General features: G+C 38.9%; 1 protein-coding gene across 1 annotated transcript in view; it reads right to left on the bottom strand.

Annotated features, from left to right (window-relative positions):
- Positions 1 to 248: 248 nt before the first annotated feature.
- LOC137240038 (serine protease easter-like) overlaps positions 249 to 25,958 on the bottom strand; it is a 164,194-nt gene continuing 138,484 nt past the window's right edge. The window contains exon 6 of the mRNA XM_067765935.1: positions 249 to 1,204. Within this exon, the coding sequence (XP_067622036.1) occupies positions 480 to 1,204 (725 nt within the window). The 3' untranslated portion in view covers positions 249 to 479. The remainder of the gene's footprint in view (positions 1,205 to 25,958) is intronic.

Below are 25,958 nucleotides of genomic sequence, written 5' to 3' on the forward strand. Positions count from 1 at the left end.
TTCGGTTGGATTTCGATTCTTCTAATTAAACTAAATAAAATAAAATTAAATAACGTAATGTGTTATATAAATAAATGTTTACCCAAAGTCAAGTGAAATTTGGCTACCGGTCCAGAAGTGTGTCAAGACGCATAGACAATTTTAAAAAGAGCACGAAGCAAATTGGAAGAGATGCTCGGCCTAAATTCTCTTCGAAGGTATATCGCTCCGTGTATTAATTTTTTAACATTTTTAACAATAAATAAATATCTGGACATTATTATTTATTTTTATAGATATACTTAGGCAAAACAGAGCAAATATAGTTTGGGGGATTAATTAGACAAAGGATTTTTACTGGCCTACTCAGATTGGAATTTTCATAAATAAAAAAATATTTTGAATGTAGGTGGGACACATTATCCCAGCCGGCGCTAAATGTTTTAACTTATTTTTATTCTGTTGTAGATGCATATTTAGATATCGATTTTTCAACTTTCTTATCTGGTTGTGTTTTGTATCCATTCCAAGAATGAAGCGACACGAGTGTAGACACCAGGAAAGCCCACCTGGCCGCATGGTGATGGACCGAAGGAAACCACACCAACCAGAAAATACGAATCCAAACCATTATATTTTTGTGGAAACATTAGTGGTCCTCCGGAGTCACCACGACAAGTATCGATACTTTTTTCTCCTCCAGCGCATATTTGATTATCACTCAAAGTAACTCGTGCATAACTCCGGTATTTGGATTGGCATTGATCAAAGTTTTGGACTCTTACCAAGGCTTTAAGTTTAGTTTTACTACTAGTGCTTGCTTCAGTAGCTCCCCAACCAGCAATATCCATAGTTGCATTTTCGAAGTTATCTAATTGAAAATAAGTGACGAATGGCAAGCAAATCGGCTGAATAAAATCGTTAAAAACAATTTTTTCCTTAAGTCGCAGCAGTGCGATATCATTTGACTGAGTCCTTACGTTGTATATCGGGTGACATATTTGTTCCTCAACGTCAACATCGACGTGGGGGCCAGCACAAAGGGAATTACCTCTGCTGTCAATTTGACAATCGATTTCCGTCTCTTGATTCCATTCACCTAAGCGAACACCAATCAGAGCCCAATTCTCAGGGAGCACACGTTTGCTAACACAATGCGCAGCTGTCAAAACGTAACGTTCATTTATAAGACTACCTCCACAATGATAACCCACAATATTGTTGCCTGCGAATGAAAAGATGATTTTTTTGGTTAACCCCCTGAATAACAAAATATTTTGCTTTTGAATTTTAGTAACAAAGTTTCAATATAAAACTACTTTAGAGTTGGTAAGAGAGGTTTTTGCATCAATACATCATTTACCCTTTTCGCTCAATATTTATAATTTTAGCATTCTCCACATCGATTAAGTGAACCTGCAATTGAAACAACACCTTGTTTTTTGTGTTACGTGGAGGGAGGAAATGCTTGATGCACTAACCGGGTTGTTAAGCCTCGGTGCTACACTCTGTAGCAGCAAGCTTTTCTGAGTGTAGGATTCCCTTCTTCTCCTGATGGGCTGCCCACTAAAACCTAACCTACCACGGCCTGTGCATTTTCCGCACCTGGGACGGAGTTTAGCATAACTTCGGGCACGGAAGCGCGCTACGTTGGCTCTTTGGTTACTCTCACGTAATTGGGCTAAGCATCCTTGCCGTTTAGTATGTCACTTCCGCAGGTCATTTTATGGATGACACTGCCCGGTGATAGGTCACCACACGTCTCCGTTGCTGTGCGAAGAGATCGCATTCGAAAAAGTTGTGGCGTGCGTCGACTATGAGCCCAATAATATAAGCAATTCTGATTTTCAATCTTGCCCATCCTGTATAGATATTCCCGGAAGTAGCCGTGGTAGAAGTCGACCTCTCCATGTTCTATTCATGGCTCCAGCTAGGGAATCAGTTCCTTGGTCCACTTACCTGCAGCAAGGCAGCTCCATTGCTGTTGCCAGCGTCGGATAGAATATTTTCGCGCCTGCACCGCAGCAACATCTCTGCGTACTTCTCTTCGGAGGTGATAAATTGATTTCCTCTCCTCAGCGAGAATATGTATCGGTATGGTTCCCGCAATAGCAAGTCTGGATCTGCGGATACCGTGCGGTAAGCTGAAGGTTAGTTTGCTATCTAGTCTCAACCCAAGGTATTTCGTAGAGCTGCGTGTTTGCATTTGTTGTGCCCCAACCCTCCATGGTGGAATAACCAGGTGAAGTAATCCGTCAATTGTCTTGCTCTAAATTCTTCTTTGTTCCGTCATTCGGCTATCTGAAAAATTTTCACCAATGTTGTCCCCGAAAAAGTGTTGCTTTTTGTAGTTTTCAGTAGTAAAATATGGCACTTTAAGTACTTTTTTCAGATAAACTATTAGGTGAATATCGATGGACCTTTACTGGATTCAATCACAGAGATTCATCATTTGGGTACCTTTGGTATTGGCTTGCATAAGTAAGGACGTGCAAAACTAATTCGTCCCTATTTTGAGATGTTTCCGTTATATATGTTTAACTAGAAGACCCGGCATACGTTGTCCTGCCCTAAATTTGCCCAATCTGCATACATTTTAATAAGATTTTTCCGTCTGACTCTGCCCTCCCCCCTCTTCACTTTTTCCTAATCCTTTTATTCAATTCTCCCCCCGTCTTTTTCGCTTCATCTATCTCCATCTTCGTCTCATTCTATCTCTTTCTCAATCTCCTTCTCTTCTCTCTTTTCTCTTTCCTCTTCTCCCAATTTCTTCTCATTCTTCTGCATCCCTTATTGCCTGTCCCAGAAGGTGGTATATATTTTATTCCAGTCCCAGTCCCAGTCCCATTCCAAGTCTCAGTCCCAGTCCTAGTCCTAATCCCAGTCCCAGTCCGTCTCTGGATAATATATTACTCTGTACTAAAGCACTCATCAACAGCTTTCATTTGATATCCATATTGTATAAACACTGTCTAGGCATTCACTGGCCCACGTTTTGGCCTATATCTCGAGACCCTAGTCACTCAGGGGTATGAAAATTACCCTCTGCTAAAGCACTTATCCACAGCTTTCATTTGATATCCATATTCTATAAACACATTCTAGGGGTACCCGGGTCCACGTTTTGGCCTATATCTCGAGACCCTAGTAATCCAGGAGTATGAAAATTACTCTCTAATAAAGCACTCATCAACAGCTTTCATTTGATATCAATATTCTATAAACACATAGTAGGGGTACCCGGATCCACTTTTTGGCCTATAGCTCGAGACCCTAGTCACCCAGGGGTATGAAAATTACCCTCTACTAAAGCACTCATCAACAGCTTTCATTTGATATCCATATTCTATACACACATTCTAGGGGTACCCGGGCCCACGTTTTGGCCTATATCTCGAACCCGAGTCACCCACGGCACATGGGTTCAAAATTGAATTTTTGAGGAATAAAATAGTTGGGGTTAAGCTATCGGTCTAAAATTTTGCATGGGGTATTTATAGATGAAAATAACGTCTTGTGGCAAAAATGGGCGGGCCACGCCCATTTTTCACTACTGCTGCCATACAAAGTGGAAACTATAAATTTAAATTTAATTTCAAACAGGATAGTTTTTTATATATTTCGATATAAACAATATTTATTGAACTCGAAAAAACACAAAATCAAAACCTAAAAGAAGTGCGACTCTGCATCAGGAACATCTATATCTGAAATTATATTACTTTAAAGTTTCTTTATTTGAAATGTGTTTTTAAAATCTTACCGTTACAATTATCAAAAGAATGGTCAGTTTCAAGTTCGAGTGAATAAAGAGATTCATAAAGGTCCTCCTCAGATTCGTAGTGAGTCTCGCTTAGTGCCGCTTTTGAGGTGGAAGGTAATTCTCATTCATTACAGATGTCAGGCATTCTTAAAAGGGAGACTACTGCAGGTGGCAGAGACAATTTTTGTTTGGCTTTATTGTTTTTCCGTAACGAAGATAATAGTGGATCAGAAGAGTCCATAGCTCTGCCGAAAACATCCTACATATTGTGCTTTCGTGAATCTTTCCTGGCATTTCCGATACGATCACTTTTATAAATTTTGTTACGCGCTTCCGACGCGTTTTCGCCTAAAACACTGAGTGGCAGTATCGCATACTTCAATATTTGCGAAGAGTGCACTAACAGTTTATGAAGAGTTGGTGTCATCGGATTCCAATCGTAAAGCTGAAAATACAATTTTGCTGTTTCCTCACAGTAGCTCTGAAATAACTGGGTATTTACTTCGTACTCACACGATATTGCTACGAGTATTATGTGTAAGCGTTTTAAAAAACTTAAATCTATTTTAGTAAGTGAAGCAAACAATTCTGCGTTTGAGAATGCCCTTCTCGCTGTGTTACCGTCGTTGGTATTACCACTTCCGTTTGTCTTGGGTTTGTCGACATGTAGACCCGTTTCGTCCCAGAAATGTTTTTGAATTTCCCGCTTCTTTTTTTCTATTTGCTCTTTATGTTCTTTGCTTCTTACTTGCCATATTTTCGGATCAAGTATGTAAGAAAGATGAAGGATAAATTCAAAGCAACGAATCCATGCATGCAATGGACTTATACCGTACTGCAAACTATCCGATCTAGGTTCAAAACATGGAGATTTCAAGTCCTTAACTGACATAAACATTTTTGGTCCAGCACCGCATATTGCACAAACTTGGGTAGATTTCGTATCAGTTAAAACGTTTAAAACTTTTCCATCGATAAGAGTCATGTTAAGACTATAGTTTATATCAAATCTTGTATCATTTGACTCATTTTAAGGGAAATATTGACGTCAGAAATAACGATTGGTCAAATCACTCGTGAGTATTTTCAAAAAAATTTTGCTTAAATTGGCTATGTCCACTAGAGCCAGCAAACCCAAAGCTTAAAATTAAAGTTAAAACTGGAGCAGAACGTCTTCTTGGAGTAACAAAATTCGTTTGACGGTATGGTTGAGTAAATTTTGTAATGGAACAACTGCTGCAGTTTCTGTTATTTGTATTCCATTCGGTCGGCATTGTGACTTATATTCCAACAACTTATTATAGTGGGGATAAATATCGCAATTACGAGACTTGCTAAGTTGCCGAATGTTGTTATATTGTTGTTTTGTGAAATTATTCTCCAATAGAAAAGCCATAGCATCCCCAGGAGACAAAGATATTGGATGCACAACCTTCGAATCAATTAATTTTTTATCTTACTTGGCCTACAAGGAGATTTGTTCACTGCATTGAGAACATAATGAAGATATTTTTCTTTTGACTGTTTCGCCGAAATCGAAGCAGCATGAAGCAATAAATTTGATTTGTGTTCTTGTTCTAATGACACTGTAGACGCTATTTTTCTTTTCTGCCTTTCGCAAAGCATATCATATTGGAGTTTTGGTCGGCCTCGAGGCTTTGCAGTAACGGTTTTGAGAAGTTCTGCCTCGCACTCTAACCACTTCGACTGTATTTCTGCCACCTTCTACTGGCGTTTCTACAAAAAATTTTAACCTTGTTTTTTATTGATTCAATTTCTTCCTCCCCATAGCTGTTTTTCAATCTTCCAACAACGCAATCGAACACCGCAACAAAATCTTTTTTATTATCAATCCAAACTTTGAAAATTTCGCCATTTTTGACTACACCTTGCTCTGAAAAATTGTAGCCTCGCTTGCAAACTCTTGCAGATAAAATAACATTTGCATTAAAGAGGACACTATTAGCTGAAATTACCTATATAATTTATATTGATCCTATTTGATCCAACTTAGTTATATTCTATTTAACACAGAAAAAACTCACAAAAATTAAAACACAACACTGCTTATTTAAACTCAAAAATATATTAAAGATTATTATTGTTTCAGAAAAAAGTTTGTTGTTTCTGATTTTACATACCTTTATTAATATTTTCCATTTTATAAACACACTTTATTCAAATTCGTTAGCTTTTTATGACTACTTGAGATTTTTATATAATTTGAGTAAATTCTTTTTTACGAATACAAAAATCAAAACCAAGACTTTGAAAGCTTTCTGACAAACAAGTGGTAGCCAGCTGACATTATTTTTTTAATTTTTTATTTACTACAGTAATGTGTAATAAAAGGTAATTATTTTTTTTGGGAAAATCAAAAGTCGATAATTGGCTTTAATTCCTCAATATTTCGATTTTGAACCATAGTGCACGGGTATGAAAATTATTCTCTACTAAAGCACTCATCAACAGCTTTCATTTGATATCCATATTCTATAAACACACTCTAGGGGTACACGGGTCCACGTTTTGGCTTATATCTCGAGACCCTAGTCACCCAGGGGTAGGAAAATTACCCTCTACTAAAGCACTCATCAACGGCTTTCATTTGCTATCCATATTCTATAAACACACTCTAGGGGTACCCGAGTCCACGTTTTGGCCTATATCTCGAGACCCTAGTCACCTAGTCACCTATCCTATATTTCAAGTTAGATCAAACTACACACGGGGTGCAAAACAAATTTTTTATATATTAAGATTTGTTCTGAAAAATAATGAAACAGTTAAAACAAACTATTTGCATTCACATCATATTCAACCAAGGATCTTCCCCTGTACAGTGCTCCTGAAGTATTTCGAAGAATGTTTTTCTCATTCCTACAAGAACACCAAAATTGTCGTATTATACCTTATTTATGAAAATACTTCGCTAAAACAATGGTATTCTAAATATACAAAAAATTGTAACTCACTGTTGTTGTTTTGCCATAAAAATCAGACAATTAAGATGAGAAGATTGTTACAGTTATTGATTCTAGACCGACTGCCGCTGGGCTAGTTTATCCCGGCGTATTTTGGTAAAAAATAACTTGGTAACATAAGTAATACATCACAAATGCAATTGTCAAGAATTTTTGGGCGATCTTCTGATTAAGTTTGTTTTTATATATTAGAAGGGATATGTTTTACATCCGACTCTCAACGGCAAATCAACAGAGAAGATGACATCGAATCCCAAATCTATTCAGCTCTGCAAAAATCAGAATAGTTCAACTAAACAACTGTCCTATATACGTACTTAATACGAATAACACATCTTTATTTTATGTCCGGTTTTTCAATAGAAGTTTCAACTGCAGTTTAAGTTTACTTTTGCCGCATCCATTGAATTTTACTGCTCACAGTTTATGTGGCCAAATTGAATTTTTAATTTTTTTTCAATCCTAAAGGTAATGTAATCTCGCACTGGTCCTTTGTGTTCCATTTTGCATTTTCGTTAGGTGGCATTGATATGCTAAAAAAAGCAGTTTCTGTAATGGCTTTTGCATCAAGGTATTTATATTTCTACTCCTATGTTTTCAAAGCGGGTAAATATTTTACCCTTCTCTGACCGTCGAAAATACATCCCTGCCGCTACAGATAGCATACATTTTCTTTCTTTTATATTTACTTCACCTGGTGATTCCACCATGCCAACCATCATATTGATTATGATGGGAATTCGTATCTCCGTGAGGATCACGATCTCATTTTTCGCTGTCGTAAGCTGAAGTCCATAGTCACTCATCCATCTGTTTACACTCCATCCATCTATTTACACAGTTCCGTGCTGTAATTACGGTAGCCACGTCCTCTGCGAAAGCTTTGCTATCACCTTGTATGGATTCGCCTTGCCATGTTAATGTACACGAATATGTAGCAATATTAATACTTTTTAACTAAAATTTAGTTATATAATACTCCGATAACAAATATAAGGCTGTTGTGATCAACTTTATTTCTGCAGAATGCAACGCCAGAAACATCCGGTAACTTTATTTAATTTATTTGCTCATTTATCCAGATTTTCTTCACTGGAATAGCAAAATTCGCAAAAAGTACATTTAGCGATGGCAACGCTAAGAATGCGGCTGTAGGATGTTTTCCAGTGTGTGTTTAAACTCCAGTTAAAGTTTACTAAAGTTTAACTTTGCCACATTGTTCGATAACATAAAATTTGTTTGCTCACCTCCGCTTAAGCGCCGAAAGGGCAAACTGAAAACCGAATCTTAAACGAACTCAACTCAAATTTTCCTGTGTCTTGATATTCTTGTGTTCAACGAGGTGCGCCAAATTCGCATTGGTATCACCTTATATAGACTCGCCTTGAGGATGTATCATAATACTGTAACGAATTTACTTGCAAATCTTCTTATTTGCCCTTTTGCTAGGTTCGTATCGCTAAACTGTTGAATAAATAACTCCAATATTGAACAATGGAAAAATGGCCTTTATTATAGTACTTCACAATAACACTCAAACTGTGCAACGAATAGCTTAATAACCAAACTGATAGCTCAAATGAAACTCCACTAATCAAAATAATACTGCTATTGCTCGCTAGATATCGTCTTAGTCGTAACTGCTGATCAACTCAAATCAAACTGAATTACTTCTTACTCGCCTGCATCGCTTTTATAGTTTACGCTGCATACTTCTAGGCTCTTCGATTTCCAGAAGTTACTAGTTGTTTCGGCTACAAAATCGCCAGCCACAACTACGTGCACAAATTATTGCTCTCTCTTGTGACAACTCAGATAAGGTATATGCATGTGTTTGTAGTTTACAGTCTCCCGCACACACATAAGCGTATAAGTAAATTCATCGGTGTGTGACATCTCATCTCTCGCTGCCTTGTATGTAAATGTTGCTCGTCGGAATGTGTACATATGTGTAGACGCAATTATTGATTCGTTTATGTAGATACATAATGATTGAATTATTGATGTGAATTCACGTCACTGCTTAGCATCGGCCTGGAGATGGCAGCACTCCTCAGTTTTGCTAATATTCGTAACACTGCCCTCCACCTAAGTCTGATCGTCCCGATCAGACAAATCTCCCAATCTAAACGCCGCTAGCATCTCCAAATGTACCACCCTTCTAATCCGTGGTTTCCCAGTGGTTTGTATGCGGTAGATGGTATCACCGATCTTCTTCACAACTTTGTACGGGCCTTCCCAACTGCACCGAAATTGGGCTGGAACACCTTTCCGCCGGTGAGGGTTGTTTAACAGTACCAAATCTCCATTCCGGAAACCTTCCGAATTATTTTCCCTGTCGTACCTGTGTTCCATCTTACTACTCATTATTCTGGATCGTTCTCTCGCACTCTGTTGCTTGGCCAATGAAGAACTACTTTGTAGAGCTTGTTCTTGACGGATTGGCTTCACATACTCAGTATCGTTCCGACGTTTCCCAACAAAAGTGCGCGCTGGCTTGAAACCATCCTTGCATTCTTTCTGAAAAATTCTTTCAGTCATTTTAGTGCGTCCGTTAGGGCTTTTCAATACCAGTGTTTCTCTCACAGGTACCTTCGGTTTTGATTTGTTTGGCCCATTTGTTCCATCAACTTTTACCTTTGAATTTCGTGGCCTTCGTCGAGCATTCTCCACCAGTACCCGATTACTGCTGAACCCTTTTTCCAAACTAAAGTTAAGTGGCACATCTTGGTTCTCATAACGCATCACCCTTCTCTGCATATCGATCTTGATGTCATGGTCAACCAAGAAATCTACTCCCAATATAACTTCATCAACAATCTCCGCCACAACAAATTTGTGTAGGACCATGACCTTCCCAATCAATACTTCACATATCACTTCTCCCTGAACTTGGTTATACTCGCCAGTGACCGTACGCAACTTTGCTCCAGGTAACGGTTTTACTCTCCTGTTGACCAAGTCAGATTGGATCAAGGAATGAGATGCGCCCGTATCTACAGTCAGTATTCGTGCTTTGCCATCCACATTCCCTCTGACGGTAAGACTGCTTGATTTCCTTCCAATTTGCGACACAGATATCACAGGGCATTCAATAGCTGGATCTAGCTCTCTACCTCTTACTCGCTCTTGCTCATCTCCTCCAGCTTTGCGTTTACGGCCACCCACATTGTTGGAACTATTAAGACCAAGATCGCAATGACGTGCTATGTGACCGGACTTCTCGCATTTGAAGCATTTGATAACTTTTTCACTTCGCTTTTGCGATCCTTTCAGTGCCTCCAATATTGCGTCTACCCACTCTGGCCTTTCTACTTCCACACGGCGTGCTTTGAAAACTGGCTTACACAGAAGCGACGCTGTTTCCTGAATCAGAGCTTGTGACACCGTTTCTGCGAATGTTGGCTTTGGGTTTGCGTATGTAGCTCGCTTTGTTTCGACGTCCCGTATGCCATTTATAAAGCTCTGAATCTTTACCCTTTCAGTGTATTCCACGGGTGCGTCCGCATTTGCGAGATGAGCTAACCTTTCAACATCCGAAGCAAACTCCTGCAAAGTCTCATTCGCTCTTTGGTGACGGTTTTGCAACTCAATTTGGAATATTTGTTTCCTATGCTCGCTTCCATAACGTCGTTCTACAGCAGCCATCAATGTTTCATAACTGTTCCGTTCATACTCTGGAATCGTCTGTAAGATTTCCGCGGCAGGACCTTTCAGTGCCACGAACAGAGCTGCAACTTTATCTTCAGCATTCCATTGGTTCACTGCTGCGGTCTTCTCAAACTGTAGCTTAAAGACCTGAAAAGGAACAGAACCGTCAAAGGATGGTGTCTTTACCTTTGGATTACTCGCTGAAGCAGCCGGCCGATTAAGTTGCAATTCATGTATACGACCTCTCAACGCATCCACCTCTGCCTCGAATTTTTCTTCAAACTGCGTTATTTTCTCGTCCATACGCGCTTCGAGTTTTGATGATATACGCGCCTCTTGTTCTTTCAGTTGTGTTTCCATCTTTGATGTAATCTGTGTCGACATTTCTGAAATACGTGTCTCATGTGATTCCAGCTGGGATGCCATATATGTCTTCTGCTCTTCCAATTGTGATGTTATACGAGTTTCCTGCGATTCCAGTTGGGATATCATATACGTCTTCTGTTCTTCCATCTTCGATGTTATTCGTGTCTCTTGGGATTCCATCTGTGATGACATATACGTTTTCTGTTCTTCCAATTGTGATGTTACTTGCGACGCCATTTCTGTTACTGTCGATGTTTGAGCAGCTATTGCAGCCAATATCATGTTCAAGTCTGTACTGGTAACCGTCTGCGATGTTTCGTTTTTCTCTTCAATTTTTGTTGTCTCCTCGCCATCAAGATGAAAGACATACTCTTCCACATCAATTCCTTCTGCTTCCATTGCCTCTCGTAGCCGTGCCTGAAGTTCGAGTTTAACGCCGCTTGTATTCAATCCACGGCTCTCCAACTCCTTCTTCAGTTGCGGGATCTTCAATTCACTTAACTTTGCCATGTCCAAGTTTATTCGAAGTCTTCGGAATTTATTGAACAATTCCTCTTCTGACACCAATTGTAACGAATTTACTTGCAAATCTTCTTATTTGCCCTTTTGCTAGGTTCGTATCGCTAAACTGTTGAATAAATAACTCCAATATTGAACAATGGAAAAATGGCCTTTATTATAGTACTTCACAATAACACTCAAACTGTGCAACGAATAGCTTAATAACCAAACTGATAGCTCAAATGAAACTCCACTAATCAAAATAATACTGCTATTGCTCGCTAGATATCGTCTTAGTCGTAACTGCTGATCAACTCAAATCAAACTGAATTACTTCTTACTCGCCTGCATCGCTTTTATAGTTTACGCTGCATACTTCTAGGCTCTTCGATTTCCAGAAGTTACTAGTTGTTTCGGCTACAAAATCGCCAGCCACAACTACGTGCACAAATTATTGCTCTCTCTTGTGACAACTCAGATAAGGTATATGCATGTGTTTGTAGTTTACAGTCTCCCGCACACACATAAGCGTATAAGTAAATTCATCGGTGTGTGACATCTCATCTCTCGCTGCCTTGTATGTAAATGTTGCTCGTCGGAATGTGTACATATGTGTAGACGCAATTATTGATTCGTTTATGTAGATACATAATGATTGAATTATTGATGTGAATTCACGTCACTGCTTAGCATCGGCCTGGAGATGGCAGCACTCCTCAGTTTTGCTAATATTCGTAACAATACAATAATAAAGGTGAAGCCAACAACATAACCTCACTTTTTCGGCAGCTCTATTTGCCAGTATTCACTTGTACTACAAAAATACTAAATTTTGATTACTTCATTTTTTGTACAAATTCGGCAAAAAAATTAATTTTCTGCAAAATTTTGTCTATAATCTTTATGTTTAAAAAAGTCTGGTAGCGGCTTATATAGTTGGGCAAATCCCAAAAACTTTTACTTTTTTGGATACTCGGGTTTTACACACGAGCAAAAAACTTAAGGCCAGAAAAAAGTACAAGGACATTAAGTTTGACCTTTTGCCTATCCGATCTGATGATTTTAAAAATCAAGAAAGTTCATAGTAAGTTTTAACGGAACGAAGCGTAAAAAACGCCCATTTTGACAATTTTTCAAGCGATACCCTTGATTTTTTTTTCTTTTTTGAATTTTTTTTGATAAAATTTGAGGCGTCGCTGAAACGCTGTGGAATTTAAACTGAATGTTATTTTTGAGACGAAGATCCTAAAAGTATGAGCAAACAAAACTATCATCAATCAAAGTAGCGATACTTTTTTTTTGTCATTTTCAATATTGACAGTTTATTGCCTATAGCTTTTTGAGGCAACTGAGTATTAAACTTGGGATTATGCACGATAATAGCCTATCAGGGACTAAAAATACCTAGGGCTTCAAATTCGATGTGCTCCTTTCAGTTTTGAAGGTAGATGCAGAAAAGTGGAAGCGTTTGGTTGCGAAAATTTTTTTCAGGAGCATGTTTTTTTGTGGGCACAGCTACAATTTTACTTTTATCACTTCATACCCGTTTGTTAATTTTTTCTCTACACCACAATAGTATACCATCAATTGCCTCATGTTGGAATATTCACGCAAGGAAAGTTATTGATGTTTGTACATGGGTTGTACATGGGTTGTACTAAGGGATACTATCATCTTTAAGCCAATACTAAGCAGTGGCTTGTATGCACATCAATAAATCAATCATTATGTCTATACATATGTCCATACAAGCAGCGAAGAGCAACGCACAAACACATGCATATATCTGAGATACTCTCAAAAGTAGGCAATAATTTGTGCAAGTGTCACTCACATATACATGCTCAATGGAGGCTAAATATCTAGGGGTCACACTGGATAGAACCCTCACGTGGAATGCTCATTTGGATGCTATCCTAAACAAGGCAACAAGAGCTTTCTTCGTCTGTACTTTCTTCGCCTGTACAAAAATGGTATATTGGACATTTAATATTGTCGTAAGGCCAATAGTCACCTATGCTTCTCTAGTTTGGTGGCAGAAGGCCACGCAAAGAAAGGCAACGGCTAAACTAAGCAAACTGCATCAATCAGTTTGCGTTGGCATAACGGGTGCGATGAGAACCGCCCCTGCTGACGCACTTAGTGCTTTAGTGGGAATACCTCCCTTCCCTATTCTGATAGAGAAAGAGGCAACACTAGGTGCACTAAGACTTCCAAATGTTTCTGAGTTGAAGGAAGGAAATATGATAGGGCATATGAAAGTAATAAGAAAATTCATAGGAAATCCCTCATTACAACTGAGTGACGTAATGTCTCCTAAGCTGAGAATCTCACGAACTTTGAAGTGTCCATTGTAGACAGGACCCACTTGGAAACAGGGAATCCTTATAACGACCCTGACTCAGAGGTCTGGTACACGGATGGATCGAAATTCGATGACGGAAGAACGGGAGCTGGCATATATGGGCCAAAATTCAAAAAATCGATAGCAATGGGATGTTACCCCACCATATTTCAGGCAGAAATTCATGGAATAGAGGTCTGTGGTAGAGAATGTCTGCGGAGAGGCTCAACATCGAAGAGCATCTACATTATGTCGGGCAGCCAGGCGGCACTGCATGCTTTGCAATCCTACATAGTTACATCTAAGCTGGTGGATGAATGCAGTGAAATCCTAAATGCCTGGGAGCCTAAAACAAGGTTTTGTTGGGAAGGGTTCCCGGACATCAGGGACATGAAGGTAATGAACATGCAGATTACCTAGCAAAGCAGGGTGCTACATCAGCATTCTATGGTCCAGAGCTGTTTTGTCGACTCACGAAAGCAGACACCAGGGAAACTATAAGTAACTGGGAAAGTAAACAATTCAGACGTCACTGGATTGATTGCCCAGGGCAAAGGCAGGCCAAACTGTTTATACTTCCGGCAAAGAAAGAATCAGCCAAACTCATTAACCTGAGCAGGGAGGACCTAAGAACTCTTACTGGGTACTGCACGGGACACTGCGGTCTACGATATCACCTAAGTAAATTAAATCTATCTGATACCCAAATTTGTCGTTTCTGTGAGCTGGATGATGAAACGCCGGTTCACATTCTCTGCGAATGCGTCGCTCTAGCTAGGCAGAGACTATCCCATCTAGGTGGTGAGACTCTTAATCCCTATGTGATATGGAGTAAAAAGCCTGAAGAGGTACTTAGATACATCAAGAGCCTCCAGATACAAAATTAGGCTGAAAGGTCTTGCACAATAGATCTGCACAAAGGTCGCAGTGCTTCCAGACCAATTAATAATAATAATAATAATAATAATAATACAACGTAGTTATAGCTTGTAATTTTATAGCTGGTAACTAACTAGTAAATTCTAGAAATAGAACCGCCTAGAAATATGCCAACGAGGAAACCAAACAGATATAAAAGCAGCAACAATTGAGGCACGACCAATCAGTTTGTTTTAAGCAAGCTATCAGTTGCGAAGTGTTATTGTCAAATAGTCTAATAAAGACCAGTTTTGCATTATTCAATAAAATAAAAAAAAATAAATGTAAGGCGCGATAACCTCCGAAGAGATCTAAGGCCGAGCTTCTCTTCCAATTTGCGTCGTGCTCCTCTTGATTTTTCCCTACAAATTGGCCGGACGGGACCTACATGTTTTATGCCGACTCCGAACGGCATCTGCAAGGCAGATGAGTTTTCACTGAGAGCTTTTCATGGCAGAAATACAATCGGAGCGCTTGCCAGACACTGCCGAGGGGCGACCCCGCTTAGAAAAATTTTCTTCTAATTGAAAAATCTTATTTCTAAAATTTTGATGTTGCTTTGCCCGGGAGTTGAACCCAGGGCATACGGTGTGATAGGCGGAGCACGCTACCATCACACCACGGTGGCCGCTGCATTATTCAATATTGGAGTTATTTATTCAACAGTTTAGTGATTCGAACGTTAGCAGAAGATTTGGAATAAGAGCAATTTCAGTAAATTCGTAACAATACGAAATTTTCGACAAAAATTGGCAATCGTCAAAATGTGTAGATTTTTTTTTAAACCAGTTTTTACTTTAAAGTAAATGCAAAGAAACACAAATTTGGTACAAAAATTAAAAAAAAAAAATCAATTAACTTTGCTCTGTGTACAATATTAATGTTTTTATGAAGTTCTGTGCTTACATTACTTTTTTCGTGTAATAGCCTTAAGATGTGAGATGAGTAAAACCGGCTTTCGGGTAACAACAAAATGTTACCTAAATATACCCCACATAGATATGTACATCCTGATAAAATTTCAACACAATCGGTTAAGAAGTGTTTAAATAAGTAAAAAAATTTAAGGGTTTCCCGGTGTATATTTTTATCAATATCTCCAAAACCGGTTCTCGGGTATTAAAACTTTTTTACCTAAACATACTTCGTTCACATATCTATATGTTTTTAAAGTTTCAAAAGAATCAGTAGAAAGGTGGTAAAATAAATGTGTTGCAAACTTTGCAGTAAAAAATAGTTGGCGGTTATTCGGTTTTATATTTTTACCGATATCTACAAAACCGGGTCTCGTGTATCAAAAAAATACATAGATAACAGCTGCATATATCTCCATATTTTGTTAAAATTTCGATATAATCGGTACAGAAGTGTTGAAATAAATGTATATTTAACATTGCGACCTCAATTTATATATATTTTGCTCGATCTTTTGACTATATCTTTTTGAGGCATTGTGTAAGACGAGTAACGGCGATGCACTATAGCTCCAATTTACCCCTCAATGTTTATTTATTTATTTATTATCTACCGGACATAGTCCTCACAGATATGTAACAATTTAAACAAAAATTATCGAAATAGAAAAATATATGGTAACAATTTATAAATACAATGACATTATAACAAAAATTTTTGTAAAAAATTCGCTACGGCTTAAATAAATACACATGTACAAACATTTATATATTAATAGGAATACTGGAACATATTAATTGAAAAGAAAGTAATCAATAACATCCGCTTTAAAATGTTCATTACATGAGTTAAAATCGGCTTGATTGCAAACAGAGTTACATAAGGAGATCATTCTGTGAATAGGTTCATTATTTCCAAAATTCGATCTACGCGTTTGAACGTAGAAAATGTATTTGTCCTTTAGACACCTTTCAGGTGCATAGAAGGGGAGAAGAAAAAGTAGTTCCGGAGAATCGATTTTGTTGTCGTAAATGTCTTTGATAAAGAAAATACCACAAATTTTCCTTCGAATATTAAGGCACTGAATATTTAAAATTCTACATCTTAGTTCATAAGATGGCATCGATTCAAAAGTCAACATTCGTCGAAGGGCGAATTTAGTGAATCTCCTTTGAACTCTTTATAACCGGCTGGAATGTGTGACAAAGTCTGAGTCCCAAATGATGCAGGCATATTCCACAATGGATCTTACAATGCTAATGTAAAGACTTTTCAGCGTTAGCGGATCAAAAAAGTCTTTGGAATTACGTTTGAAAAAGCCGAGTTTTGAATTGGCAGCACTGATTATGTACTCCCTATGAAATTCGAATCTAAGCTTCGAGTCTAAGTATACTCTTAAATCCTTAACAGTAGTTGTACGATTGAATGAGTCGCTATCGTTAAAGTAATAGCTGTTCATTATGCATGCGTTTTTCCGAGTGAAAGTGATAATATTACACTTGGAGAAGTTCAAGAAAAGACCGTTACTATTACATCATTTTATCAATTCCAAGATGTCTTGCTATAGCTCTATGCAGTCGCTAATGTGTTCAACTCTGTAATAAAGTTTTAGATCATCAGCGTACATTAAGCAACTACAAAATTTAAAACTTTGGCAGATGTCATTTATAAATAAAAAAAAGTAAAGGGCCCAGATGACTACCTTGTGGTACTCCTGATGTAACGATCATAGGCTTGGAGAGATTTCTGCCAATCTTTACTATTAATTTCCTGTTTTGGAGATACGAATCAAGCCAACCTAGAGCGTTGGAGTGGATTCCGAGTTTCTCGAGTTTATTAAGTAAAAGATTATGATTGAGACTGTCGAAAGCTTTTACGAAATCAGTGTACAGAGTGTCCACTTGTTCGCCGTCCTCAATCGCATTAACCACAAAATTAACAAATATTGTGAGATTTGTGCTGATGGATCTCCCTGGATAAAAACCATGCTGTTGAGGGACTATATAGTTTTTAAAAACTGCAAATAGCTGGTCATTTAAAATTTTGTCTAGCAGCTTTGGGATGATGGATAGCTTAGCAATGGGTCGATAGTTGTCTACCTTGTTTAGAGGGCCAGACTTATAAATTGGCGATAAGAATGCCAATTTCCATTCGTCAAGGAAATTACCACATTCAAGGGACTTGTTAAAGATTTTGGTAAGAGGCGGATAGAGTAAAACCACACAATTCTTTCAGAACAAGGGTGCAGAAGATCGTATCCAGCTCCTTAGATACATCAAGGTTCATAAGGGACTCCAGGACTTCTTCCTCTGTAACCGTGAACTGACCAATATTTACAGACTCCACTATGGCAGATGTATCACATGACGTACTAACTGTCCGGAACCTGTTAAATACCGACCCGAAGAAGTCCGCAAAGAGCTCACATGCTTCCTGAGTTGAGGAAGCAACTTTGCCTCCAAACTCCATTGATTTCGGCATACCGTTATATTTTGGTTTTGAGTTAACTAAAACTCAAAAAGACTTCGGGTTGGCTTTTATGTTAGTCTCAAGCGAATTAATATATTTATCATGAAGGAGCTTGGATAGGCATTCAAATTTCTTCCTGCACTCAGCAAATTTTGTTTCGTCGTCAGCAGAGCCAGTTTTCTTAAATTTTTTACGCGCTTTGTTTCGTTGGTTTTGTAACCTCAAAAGTTCTTTTGTGTACCATGGGAGATTGAAAGATCTCTTTTTCTGTGGGCTGGGACATATAAGTTAAGGCTTTCTTCTACTACGCTCTTGAACTTCATATACATAGTTGATAAGTCTAATTGCTCAAAGATTAAATTCCAATCAATGAAGTTGAAAAACGCATTCAGAGCCGTAAAATTCGCCTTATAAAAATTGAAGTAGTACTCGGGTTCAGTGGAGTTATTATCGTATTTATAGAATGAGAACTGGATAGAGATTGCTTTGTGATGAACCGATTCACAGGTGAGTGGGATATCACATGTAACGACAGCCTGTCTCCATACTGGCCTAACTGAGTGGCAGAGTGTATATGCGTCTATGTGTTTATGTGTTTTGTGTCCAGGTCCGTGCCTTAGCCGCAATGTTGCCATTAAAATAATATTAACATGATAACATTACCATTGACAACATTGTACCTGTAGTGAACACAATGTTGCAACGGAAATAAGATGTTGCGCTTGGCATCATGTTGTTATAATAAGAAAAATTTCACCATGTTGCTAACAACCTAGCAGCCTTGACGAATGATATGTAACTATGTGTTTGTTCTGTTCGGTATTATGTATGTGGATGTGTATTTGTGAAAGGCTATGAACGTGTGAATGCATCAGTGTAAGCGGTCAAGGCACGAACCAAATGTATCTGTGTAGGTGTTCGTTTTGTGGAGCGATAAGCGTATGAATGTATGAGTGCATGATTGTATAGATGGAAAATACGGGAAAGCCGAAAAGAAAGTTTGGCATGTAATGGTAAAAATTTTCCGTTTCTGGGTAACGTTTCTTACCACGGCGGTGGCTATAAGAAGGGGGAAAATCAGCCAACGGGCCAAAGTATAATTTTATCAGTGCCAGTGCGTGTAAGTGCAAAGTGTGAAATACTTCAAATTATTGTAATTACACCAAGTTTTTAGTGCGCGCCTCAAACCGGAGTTAAAGCCTGTTTTCTAAATCGTTTGGCCAGCTAAAGTTTTTTTTGAGTAGTGCGCGACGAAAAGTGTATCGCGAACGTTAAAACCAAATAAATCTGGTTTTCCACCTAGCACCCGATCCGGACCATTACAGCAGAAATAAACTAAACTACAACGCGTGTCACAACAGCTGAAAACCAGGTAAGTCTAATGGTTTCCTTTGGCTTTGGATTTGTTTTTTTTCCACTTGGCATGCGCACTGGGAAGTTGGCTTCTATATAGCCAATTTGCCAAGCAAGCCAAAAGAAAACTTGCATCGACATATACATCTCTGCATACAAATATATGTATGTAGATGAATATATGACTATGCAGACAAGAAATCCGTAGGCAATTGGGTACATGTACATAGATACGCTTTTACTTTTGAATTTCTAAATAGGTTTTCTTTTGTATTTAATTTCAGCGAACAATTGATTTTTCGTTGGGAAAGACCCACTGGGCGCGGATTTCGGCGACATAGCGCCCAACAACAACTGCCACGCACTACAATAAAATTTTAATTGGTAGCGCACTTCACAACAAAAACCACTACAGCACCTTTTTTATTGGCAATATACCGCAACAACCACAACCGGTAGTTATTTTTATATTATTAAATAACGCTCAACAACTACTACATTCGTACCGGCGATATATTGACATCACAACAACAACGGCAACACCAAAATCTTCCAGCAAGAGATACAACTTCTTCTTTTTGGCGGCGCAACGCCAACAACAACAACTGCGATGCATGCTTTTGGTGATACTCGGTCCCAGCAGTAACGACAACTACAACTTCTGAGTTCGAGGATTTTTTTTTCTATCAGCCATACTCACGATCACTGGTGATATCAGCTTTATGGTATCAAGCGCACAACATCTCCCTTGCGACCGCGATTGCAGAGGCCACCAACAACCACAACAACATCAACATCAACTTTTTGGACTTCTTTTAGTTATGGTACATATATATGTATATGACTTATATCTTAATTTTTTTGTGAAAGAAAGAAAAGAAACTTAGCAATATCTGCTCAGCCTAGGGTCACAAAAACGAAGGAAAAGGTACTGCAACAGGGGTATAGGGGCATAAGGGCATTTCAACTTTTTGCTGCTTTAGTTTTCTTATAATTTTAATTTTTCGCTTTGAATCCCTTCGATTCGTTTTAGGGTTATACATTTTTTATTCAATTCCGTAAATTTTTTTCTCTTCTTCGGGTAAGTTTTTTTTACCTACACAGTTTTATTCATGTCATTCGTTTTTGATTCTTTTATTCAATTTCCTATTTCCTTTGACATTTGCCTCCGACAGGCCACCTCTCCTAATTTTTCATATGTTTTAACTTTTTTCTTATGCGCTTGAATTCCTACTTGCTTTCAGAATTCTCTAAGCACATGCCTTTTTTTTTTCTTTTTTTTTTTACCTTTTTGTCGGCAAATTTTTTCTTTTAATTTTAAACACATCGGTTGGCACTAAAAGTATAAAGCTTTGTTTTATACTTTTGGTATCACCTGCCTTCTTTGTTTCTTATAAGTTTTCTGTTCGTTACCTTTTTATTAAGCATCTTTGCATACACCAGTGTTTGTTTCATTTGGCCGCGTGCATTATCGTCCGGACATAAGCAACATACTAATTAACTCATAAAGCAAGATCGCAAGCGAGCGATCTGGCTGAGTAATTGAGGGTAGCTTTATGTATGTATGTATATATGTGTGTTTGAGTTTTTTTTCAGCTACTCAACTGCAGCGGCGCCGTTGGATGAGAAGAGTAACTTGGTGAGTGTTTTGAGTGAAACGTTAAAATTTATCAAAATACACCTGTTTAGTTGTATGTACATGTGTTAGCACAGATTCCTGCTCTTGCAAAAATAGAACAGGAATTAGCAAATCAGAAAAATAAAAACAGATTGCAACGAACATATGTGCATGCATGAAAAACGTCACAAACGTACATTTGCACTTACATACATACCATTTGTTTGCATATACACATAAATTCTTTTCCTTGTTGACCTACTTTTGCTGTGTACATAATTGATCTTATGTTTATTTGAGCGGTTGCGGTAGGTCAGGGATTAGGGTACTTGAATTTTTTTTATTCGCCCTCTTATTTTATTTTATTTGAATTTGTACCTTTAGAATTAGAATTAGCTCCTATTAATAATACCGCATTAGGGTGGCCCTAAAAGTTTAAATTTTTTTGTTTGAGGCCAGACACTTGGTCTATTAGTCGTAGGTATTTTTTTTTATAGAATTGAATTTGGAATGTATCTACTGGTTCTTGCACTCTTATGAATTTTTAATGTTCGCCAGTAATAAAAGTTAGCATTAAGTTTGAGCAATTTTTTTTATTGTTACTTTGACTAAACTTTTGAAGCCCTTGGAAAATTATTTTGTAGTAAACTTTGAGTTTAAAGTTTTATTGAAATTATTGAACTGGTAGTAGGGTATTAGTCGGTAATTTGTAAACCAAAAATTTTGTAAATAAATTATAAGAATTATGCTTGGATGAAATTTTAAGACATTCATAATGCAGGGCTAAGTCGAATTTTGGTGTTGGTGCTGCGCTTGCGCGCGGTAAGGTAAGGTGAAGGTGAGTAATAGGGAAATGACTTATTGACGGATGGACAGACTCAGGTCAGGTTTGGGGGCACTGTAAGTAGATAGGAGTCAGCACAGTGCCCACGGTGCAGTACAAGTTGCACTGCAGAGGGAGGGTAGACTCCACCTGACAGGACAGGCCTCCAGCTTTTTCTGTCCCTTAGGCTTTCCCCTTCTAACTTTGCCCCTCACGTTTATTTCTATCTTTTTCAGCTTTTTCTCTCCTTTCCTTACACATGCAGGTATGAACCCTCTTTTTGTTCATGTGGCTGCGGGTGAGGTCGGTGGTGCAATACCCCGCCCAAGACGACGAGCTAGCCTGGGCCCGCAAGCATACCTGCTTGCCGCCGCTCCTCACCACCCCAACAAGTCAGTCACGTAACAATGGCGCCCAACGGCAATAGCCCGATCACCTTTTTCACTCTTCCATTTCCCTTTTTATCAATTTTAAATTTGTATTTTGTTTTGCAGTTTTTTTTCTCGATCCCGATTAATCCTTCAAGTTCCGCTTACATTTTTTTTTAGTTTCCAAAATTTTCTATCAGTTTTTAGCTTTGGTATTACGAACGTTAATAGCTCGACCAATTTTTCATTTACACGTTAATTAATGATCTCTTGTTTTAAATTTCCCATTTTTACTTTAATTAATTATTTCCTATTTGGCATTTTTGAAATTCTTAATTTTTGTCAACCTTTCCTTTCTTAGATTTTCCATTTTTTTCTTTTACCCTTCCAAACCCAAATCCTTATTTCCGTCTTTTGACAGGACAGGGACAGTCATGATGGCAACGCCGGTTGGGTTCACCTGATCGACAAGTGTCATCATGACCAGAGGATAGGGATTAGCTGAGTGTCCATGTCAGGGTTCCTTTGTTGAACTTCAACAGCTCAACAAAGTGGTAACTGGTATGACACTTAGCTAGAGACGGACTTAGGTAGGAGATCGTGGCGAGCTGTTCAAGCTACCTTACCGGGAGTCCAGCACTGCCGGTAAGTGAGGTTTACAGTCGTCGCCACGATATTTAGGAGTAGGAGGTGTGGCATCCACGCTTAGGAACAAGTTCTCGAACGTGAAGTGCCACACTTCCACGGACAGCACGATTGACCAGACTTCAAATACATAGAGAAAGACTAACCACTTTCGCTGAACCTTCGCCAAGGCAGCACCACGGACACCAATACAAATACATTAAATTTCATTTCTTAACTTTTTAGTTCGAAGTCAAAATTAAATATTTTTGAAGTTTCGAAGTTATAAACTATTTTTGTTTTTTCTATGTTCTTACGGATTATTTTCGTATTAGGATTGTTTCCAAAAATTTTTTTTTGAAATTGTGTTTTAAAATTTTTGGGTTTGGAGTAATCCACTACAAATACAACCACTAACAAAGTGCCTGGATAATAACAAACTGTTTCTTATTTTTATTTAATTTTAAGATTTTTACTATTTTGGGTTCATAGAAGGGCTAGAGTAGTACCATTTTTTTTTTTTTTTTTGTTCTTGAATTCGGAAGCATTTTCTCTATTTATATATTTTTTTTTTTTATTTGTTTCCTTCATACCTTTGTATCGTAGTTTACCAACTTGAATTTGAATATTTTTTGGTTTCAACTACATATACCCCCGGTTATTTTTTTTTTTTCGGCTTTGGGGTAATTTTTATAGGTCTGCCTACTGGACATATAAGGCATAAAATTTAATCCTTTTAAACATATACACTAATTGAATTACATACACATACACACTAACATATTACTTTTATACATATAAACTGAATTCTTTTGGTATCTTTATATTATTTATTATTTTTTTTGAATCACATTACCTGGTTGTTTTATATTTACTTAAGCCTATTTCGATCTGCAAATATACACAGATTGTTCTTATTGAAATTAATTCTTTGGGTCACATTTTTAAATTTTCCTTCTTTTTTCCATTTGAGTTGAACGTCGGTGGGTACTCGCAGTTTGGGATATCGTGCCCGTTGATACATTAGGGCGTCCGGAGCAAAATTTTTATTCCATTCGTTTTTATTTTTCCAATTTTACTTGGGTTTACTTTTGTTTCTGGGTTTCCTTCAGACAGTGAATGTCTGACAAGGACGAGGAGGCCGAGAATCGTGTTGCAGGGGGATTAGGTATACTGAGCACTGCTAGACCAGTCACTAGGAGCGTTACGAGGGCCGCACTAGAAAACCAGATCGCTGGTTCGGTGTTCAATCAAATCGACACTGGTATTCCCAGGGCCGTCGACTTTGTGCCCACAGACTATTTCAATAGGTGCGCGTCGCGGATTTTCGGATCGTTTGGCCCTGAACGTCCGCTGAGGGTGTCTTTCGCGAACGGGGTGTCGTTCAACGACTCGGAAAATAGTTTAAATTTCTCGCAGAAAATCGATTTGGTGTGCCAAATGTCCGACAGCGAGAACGTGGGTGCACAGGGGGGCGATGTTCATTCGCGAAACGCACCAGCAGTAGTTCACGGTGGCCTAAATGCTCCTCGCACCGACGCCAGTGATCACGCAACCAATGTTGAACAGCTGAGCCGCATGATGGCGATGATGGCGCAACAACAGGATTTGGTGGTGCAAATGGCGGGTGAAGTGCGGAGCATCAAGACCAACGTCGATCATCTTGGTGGTCGCGTGGCAGAGATGGAGGCATCCAGTCACGCGGTGGGACATCGGTCCGCTGTGGCATCCACGCCTGAGCCGCAGAACCGTAGGGGGGAGCCTGCTACCCGCAACGGTATTCCGAGTGGCAGTCGGATTGCTGAACGAGATAGTAGTGACCCTCCAAGGTGGAAAAAGTTAGATCTGGAAAAATGGCACATCAAATTCGATGGAACAAGTAAAGGTATAAGCGTCGAAAGCTTCATCTTTCGGGTGGAAAGGATGCGCGAGCAGCATAATATTTCCTACTTCCAGCTCTTCACGGACTTTCATAGTCTGGTTTCCGGCGGTGCTTTGAAGTGGTATTGGCAGGTCCTTGAGGACCACGCGGACGAACCCGATTTCGGCTATTTCGGGCTGAAAGCAGAAATGCTAAGCCACTTCAAATCCGCCGAGTCCGACTATGAAATCATCCGTGAAATCATGGAAAGGAAACAGCTGCCCGCGGAAGCTTTCGATGACTTTTATGCCGAAGTCCACAATATGACATTCCGTTTGCGGAAGAGGATCCCTGAGAAGGAGTTGGTTGGCATCATCAGGGGCAACCTTAAACCGTACCTGGCCAACTTGACCTTCGCCATAAAAATGGACTCGTTGGCGGAGCTCAAGTCGGAATGCAAGAGAGCCGAAAAACTTATTAAAGAGAACAAGAGTAGGGCTAGGGTAGTTAACGAGGTCGATTTTGAGCAGTCAAGGGTAGGAGAGGCAACAAAAGTCGAAGCCTTTGATAGGAAACCCCAACACCAATCCCAATCCTTACCCCAGCACCAAACCACAGCCAATCCCAATATTGTTCGTCCTTCTGTTAGTCCCGCGTCCAAGTCGACTGTGAATTCCTTTTGTGCATCACCCTTCCACTTGATGTTGTGTTTTTCGTGCGGTATGCCGGTGGATCACTTTGTGAAAAACCCGGCAGAAGCACAAAAACCAAATAAGTGTTCGTCCTCGTTCCACAACATGGTCTGTTTTGCGTGTGGAAGTGATTCGTCCTTTTGTGTTTTTAAACCGAAGCAGGGAAACCCCAGGCTGGCGGAGTTGACCGGGGACTTCAGCCAGAAGCCAGGCAACCCGGCAGCACAACCGTAAAGATTTTGAGCAGGGAAGAGGGAGATAGAAGAGTTGAAAAGGTAGAGGGAAAGTTGAAAATACGCGAGGGAAAAAGTTTACATCAGAGGAAAATTGAATATGAAGAAGCTAGGAAAAGAATATTTTGTGATACAATAAATGCAAGTAGGAAAAACAGAAATTTCAAGAAAATAGAAAAGATGAGGGAGAAGAGAAAATATTTCAAAAGGTTGAAGAATAAAATAGTTGCAACAATTGTTACCGTGAAAGGAGATAACAGATTTTACGCCAAAACAAAGATAGGAGGTCATGAGGTTCTGGCTCTCTTAGACTCAGGGGCGAGTGCCAGCTGCTTAGGCAAAGACTCAGCTGCACTCCTTCGGGGAAAGGAAGCCTCGATTGTGCCAATCAGGGGCCAAAATATCCGAACCGCGAACGGGGAGGAAACCGCCGTGGTAGGAGTAATAAAGTTACCGGTTGTGTGGGATAATTCGATGGAAGAATTAGAATTTTTGA

Source organism: Eurosta solidaginis, chromosome 2 (genome assembly GCF_040869045.1).
Source record: "Eurosta solidaginis isolate ZX-2024a chromosome 2, ASM4086904v1, whole genome shotgun sequence".
In the NCBI taxonomy this organism is placed as follows: Eukaryota; Metazoa; Arthropoda; class Insecta; order Diptera; family Tephritidae; genus Eurosta; species Eurosta solidaginis.